Source organism: Etheostoma spectabile, chromosome 15 (genome assembly GCF_008692095.1).
Source record: "Etheostoma spectabile isolate EspeVRDwgs_2016 chromosome 15, UIUC_Espe_1.0, whole genome shotgun sequence".
Taxonomy (NCBI): Eukaryota; Metazoa; Chordata; class Actinopteri; order Perciformes; family Percidae; genus Etheostoma; species Etheostoma spectabile.
The window spans coordinates 32,111,664-32,116,879 of NC_045747.1; the positions used below are offsets into that span (position 1 = coordinate 32,111,664).

Here is a 5,216-nt window from a genome sequence, read left to right on the forward strand (position 1 = left end):
GGAATCAGCTGCCTGGTTGCACCAAAGCCATGACTGAATTTACATTCATTGATAATAATTAACTATAATACATTTTTGTGCCTCATTAAGTAAGTCTTTACTTCACATTGTGTGAGTCCAGAAAAAGTAACTAATTTTTGAGCCAAAAAACTAATTGTAAACGATTTATTCAGCTTTAATAATTTCTATAAGGTGTCCAGAACAACATACTAAATGTCCTAAGAAATCTTAGTTGAGGAAACATGTTTACTTCTCATTAATCCAAGATATGTGCCAGTAAAGCCAGACAAGCATACACCGCAATGGGGCAATTTATTTCCTTTACTCCTATCGAAATTAAACTTTATACAATGAAAGTATCCATGAAAAGTAAAAAATGTTGTATTAGAAGTTTCTTTGAAACTAAATTTAAATATGCAAATGAGCTATACACTAATTGAATATGCCCAAAATACACCCTAATGGGCTTATTTTTTGCTTTGCTCCTATCACAATCAAACCTCACACAGTGAAAGTATACATGAAAAGTAGGACAGGACCGTTAAGGTCTATATAAAAGAGACTTCAGATACAGTATTAGGGGACCACTAAGGCCTATATAGAAGAGACTTCAGATACAGTATTAGGGGACCATTAAGGTCTATATAAAAGAGACTTCAGATACAGTATTAGGGGACCACTAAGGTCTATATAAAAGAGACTTCAGATACAGTATTAGGGGACCACAGGTCTATATAAAAGGACTTCAGATACAGTATTAGGGACCACTAAGGTCTATATAAAAGAGACTTCAGATACAGAATTAGGGGACCACTAAGGTCTATAAAGAGACTTCAGATACAGTATTAGGGGACCACTAAGGTCTATATAAAAGAGACGTCAGAAACAGTGTTAGGGACCACTAAGGTCTATATAAAGAGACTTCAGATACAGTATTAGGGGACAACTAAGGTCTATATAAAAGAGACTTCAGATACTGTATTAGGGGACAACTAAGGTCTATATAAAAGAGACTTCAGATACAGTAGGCTTAGGGGACCATAAGGTCTATTAAAAGACTTCAGATACAGTATTACGGACCATTAAGGTCTATATAAAAGAGACTTCGATACAGTATTAGGGACCACTAAGGTCTATATAAAAAAGACTTCAGATACAGTATTACGGACCTTAAGGTCTATATAAAAGAGACTTCAGATACAGTATTAGGGACCACTGAGGTCTATATAAAAGAACTTCAAATACAGTTATAGGGGACCACTAAGTCTATATAGAAGAGACTTCAGATACAGTATTAGGGACCACTAAGGTCTATATAAAAGAGACTTCAGGTACAGTATTAGGGGACCACTAAGGTCTATATAAAAGAGACTTCAGATACAGTATTACGGACCACTAAGGTCTATATAGAAGCATTAAAGAACATCATGCCATGGGACCTTTAACGTGTGCGTGGCAGTGATGAAACGGTGATGTAACAGAGGAGGAGTCAGATGCGCCTCTACTGCGCTCACTCAAACTGTCGGATCCCTTACAGATGAACGCATGCCTCTACCTCGGAGCGCTCTGCCTGAATTTCACCGACGCCAACTTCCATGTAACCGCTGTCCTTTGGTAGCTTGTTGGTTTCAGTGTGCTGCTGAAGTGGTGAATGCATCTAGATTTTCTACTGCTGAGTACTGCTGAGCTCCTAACAGGTGTTGGGGACAGCCACCCGGCCAGGGAGAGAACATGTCCAATGGGAAAGACGCAAATGCTGCAGAAAAGTGAGTACAGGAAACTTTAGTGACACGCTAAAAGTTGTCTTTTCTTAAATATTTGATATCTTCGCCTTCTGGATCAGTAGGTAGGATTCTGTTTATCTTGGGAAATGGTAAAAAAAACTGTAAGGCCTACAGGAAATAATAATATTTATATAAATTCACTCTCTGCTGCACCAGGAAACGTAATTTAGTCGTCATTTCCTCGTCGTCTGCCAACCTAGTTCATTTTGGCACAAATATTTCCTGCAGCAAGGTTCAAAACCAGAGGTAGTAGAAAAGCGATTATTGCCAAGTAAGTGACACTAAGAAGGTTTCACTTGCCTTGGTGCTTACATAAACAAACAGAAATCAAACATTAATAAAATAAACAAAATATAGGCCTACAGAAAGAAATATTTACAAAATAGCTGTTTACCATGAGACATAACAGGCTAAATGGATTGAGTGCAAGAATGTGCAAAATATATAGAGTGCGCAGAGGGTGTGTGTGTATAGTCCTGGATGGATGTTGATGCAAAGTGTGGGGAATAGGACATTAAATCCTGCTGTTGTCCTCTGGTCAAATCTGACCCCTTTAAAAAAATGTCTATACATGAAATATGGATTTCTTTTTAACCAAATTACCACATAAAAATGGATTGGATTCCATACAACGCTCTTTGCAAATACACTTGATCACTTTCACTCCTGACTAAACTCATCTGTACGTTCCTCTGATCTTAACTATTAGTCAAAATAATTAATACTTTCTGCTTTTTAACTCAAATATTGGGTATAATTCTATATAAATGAGGGTTTGACCATTGACCATGAATTCCAAAAAGTACCGTAAAACTAGTGACTTTGACCCGGGAGGACAACACGAGGGTTAATATATAATATAATAATTTCATATTTAGGACAAAACAGATGCTGCTTTTGTGTGATGCTGCTCCTATTGCATCATGAGCTTAGTGGAATGACTAAACTAAACTTCAGGCAACCTCAAAGGCCTGTTGTTGCTGTCTGCTGTGAACCTGTTACCTGCACCACACATGGATCCCGTATGAGTTCCCCTCTCCCCCCCCACAGCACACCGCTCAGAACTTTTGCCGTGTGCCCCTTTTTTATCCGTGTTTGTGTTTGTGCGGCAGCTCCTCACAGATGACTCTGAAAGAGTGCCTGGATGAGTGCATGGAGGCCTTGGATCTCTTCCTTAACAACCACTTCAATGAGAGCCTGGAGAGGCTGCGGCCAAGGTAACGGAATAATCCACGAGTCATGTTTGGCTCCACACAGGTTGGAACCAGCTGTTGCAGTCTGGGTTTTGTCAGGTTGTAGTGTACTGTATACATGTTTTAGCACATTCACTGCATGTGGTATTCTTTTGTATGATGTCAGCAGAATTTAGTCTTGGGTGATGTTAAGAAGAAGAAACTGTGGTGTGACCTGTGAAGTAGCGTGCTTCCTGTCAGCCATGACACGAGGGCGGGCCTTGTGTAGGCTTCACTTCTCTAGGATATGAGGTGTTTGCTGAAGCTAACGCCCAACGTCTGACTGTTTCAACAGCCAACGAAAGGCAACCCTACAAAATAAACACTATGCACAAGACGGCCTGGGACGGCAGAGGAGATAGGAAGAATAAAGAGAAGCAGACATTTGCTCTTATCTTTTCTCAGCAGGAAAATGCGCCGGTCATACAGTACGCTCTGTAAATTGCCTCTGTTTGCTTCCAGTGCATAATGTTGATCCCACCACTCCGTGTTTTCTATGTAGAGTGAATGAGAGTATGTACCATGCTCTTATCTACGCCACAGTGCTGGAAATGCAAGCCATGATGACTTTCCAGCCTGATGACATCAGCAATGCAGGAAATACCATGAAGAGTGCCTCAGAAGTGTGCCAGAGGTCAGGATGTCACATGAATGTAGTATTTTTCAACAGGTTTAAGCATATCGTTTCACTCATTTCATAGACTGGAATTCAAAAAAAAAAGTCGTCACATCTTTTAAAACCCCTTTATTCTCTCACGTGCTGTCAACTCCACAGTCCACAGCCATAAGCGGAACATTTACATGATTGCATTTACATGGACTGTTTCTGACCATACCACCAATTTGACTGTGTTTGCATTAGAGAAGCCACTAAAGCAGCAGCTAAGATAATGGGCCAAAATGGGCACATGTAATTCGTGGATGATTGCTGTCACTGTCAGCAAATATGTGGTTAGCACGAATACTAACACCATTTCTTTTGTTGGTACTAAAGTATTGTTTGGTGTTTCAGGTTTCGACGGAAGTCCCCAGGTTTAACTAACAAGTCGGTAGGGGAATCGCTCACTGAAGGTAAAAGGCTTACGTTTCTCTTCTTTTTTTTTTTTTTAGTAAATGCAAAAGGAAAATTTACGTTTAATTTTCCGTATTTCAATGGGGATAACATGTACAATTGTCTGAGTGTTCACTATGTCACATATCCCGCACATTTCCAATGGAGTTTGATAGCAAAAAAAAATAGTAGCCCATCTGAACGGCTAGTGCCAATCTTTTTGATCCAACAGTAATGACTTTTTTCAGACTTAAAATTTTCCACTTACATTTACTAAATCTGTAGAGAAAACAGCTCTGAAGCTGTAGCTGCATAGAGCTACATTGTGTAAGAATTTCTCCCATCTAGCGGTGAAATTGTTAACGACAACCATACTGCCAACCAATGGAAACTTCCACAATGGAGCTTTAAACCCTGCGTTGCGCTAAGCTAAATGCTAACATTAGCATGCTAACATTCTTACCATGTTCACCATCTAAATGAAGATTAGATTAAACTTTTATTGTCCACCTTTTGTGAAACTTGTCTTTGGCTTCTTCAAAACATTTAAACACACCCATGACATTGGATATTAGCAAACACTAAACATACTGCACACTAATAAATACTACACACCATTAAACCTAAAACAATAATTGTGCAATGAGCAGAAACAGCAGCAGGTGGAAAGAAGAACATATTTAAAATACCTGGTCTTTTCCAGTGCAGTCATTTTGCATTCAGTGCCTCTGTGGCATGGGGAACAAAAGACCTCTTATAAATATTTTGGCTCGCCCTCGGGATCCTGAATTAATGGCCAGATGAGAGCAACTCCATCTGAGTTTAGTGGGTGTGAGGCATCCACAGATACCTGTCTGGCCTTCCTGAGTACCACACTGTTAAATACATCATTTAGCTGCTTTTCTGGCCTGCCAATCACCTTCTCTGCTATTTGAACAATTTTGGAAAGCTTGATTTTGTCTTTTATGTTCAGGTTGCCATACCAAGCTGTTATATTAAAGTGCTCATATTAGGCTTTTTGGCTTTTTCTCTTTCCTTTATTGTTTTATATATCATTTTTGTGCATGTTATAGGTTTGCAAAGTGAAAGAGCCCAAAGTCCACCCAAAAAGGACTCACTGTCTCCAACAGAAAACACTGTTCACCAACT

At 39.4% G+C, this 5,216-nt stretch overlaps 1 protein-coding gene across 3 annotated transcripts in view; it reads left to right on the plus strand.

Moving 5' to 3' along the window:
• The first annotated feature begins 1,454 nt into the window (after positions 1-1,454).
• The window catches only part of zgc:158403 (tetratricopeptide repeat protein 39A), a 27,518-nt gene continuing 23,756 nt past the window's right edge, over positions 1,455-5,216 (plus strand). For 2 of the 3 annotated variants that reach the window (XM_032538000.1, XM_032538001.1), the window contains exons 1-4: positions 1,455-1,766; positions 2,897-3,001; positions 3,519-3,650; positions 4,029-4,087. In XM_032538000.1, the coding sequence (XP_032393891.1) occupies positions 1,732-1,766; positions 2,897-3,001; positions 3,519-3,650; positions 4,029-4,087 (331 nt within the window). In that variant the 5' untranslated portion in view covers positions 1,455-1,731. The remainder of the gene's footprint in view (positions 1,767-2,896; positions 3,002-3,518; positions 3,651-4,028; positions 4,088-5,216) is intronic. The other variant, XR_004335402.1, reaches the window with a different exon arrangement.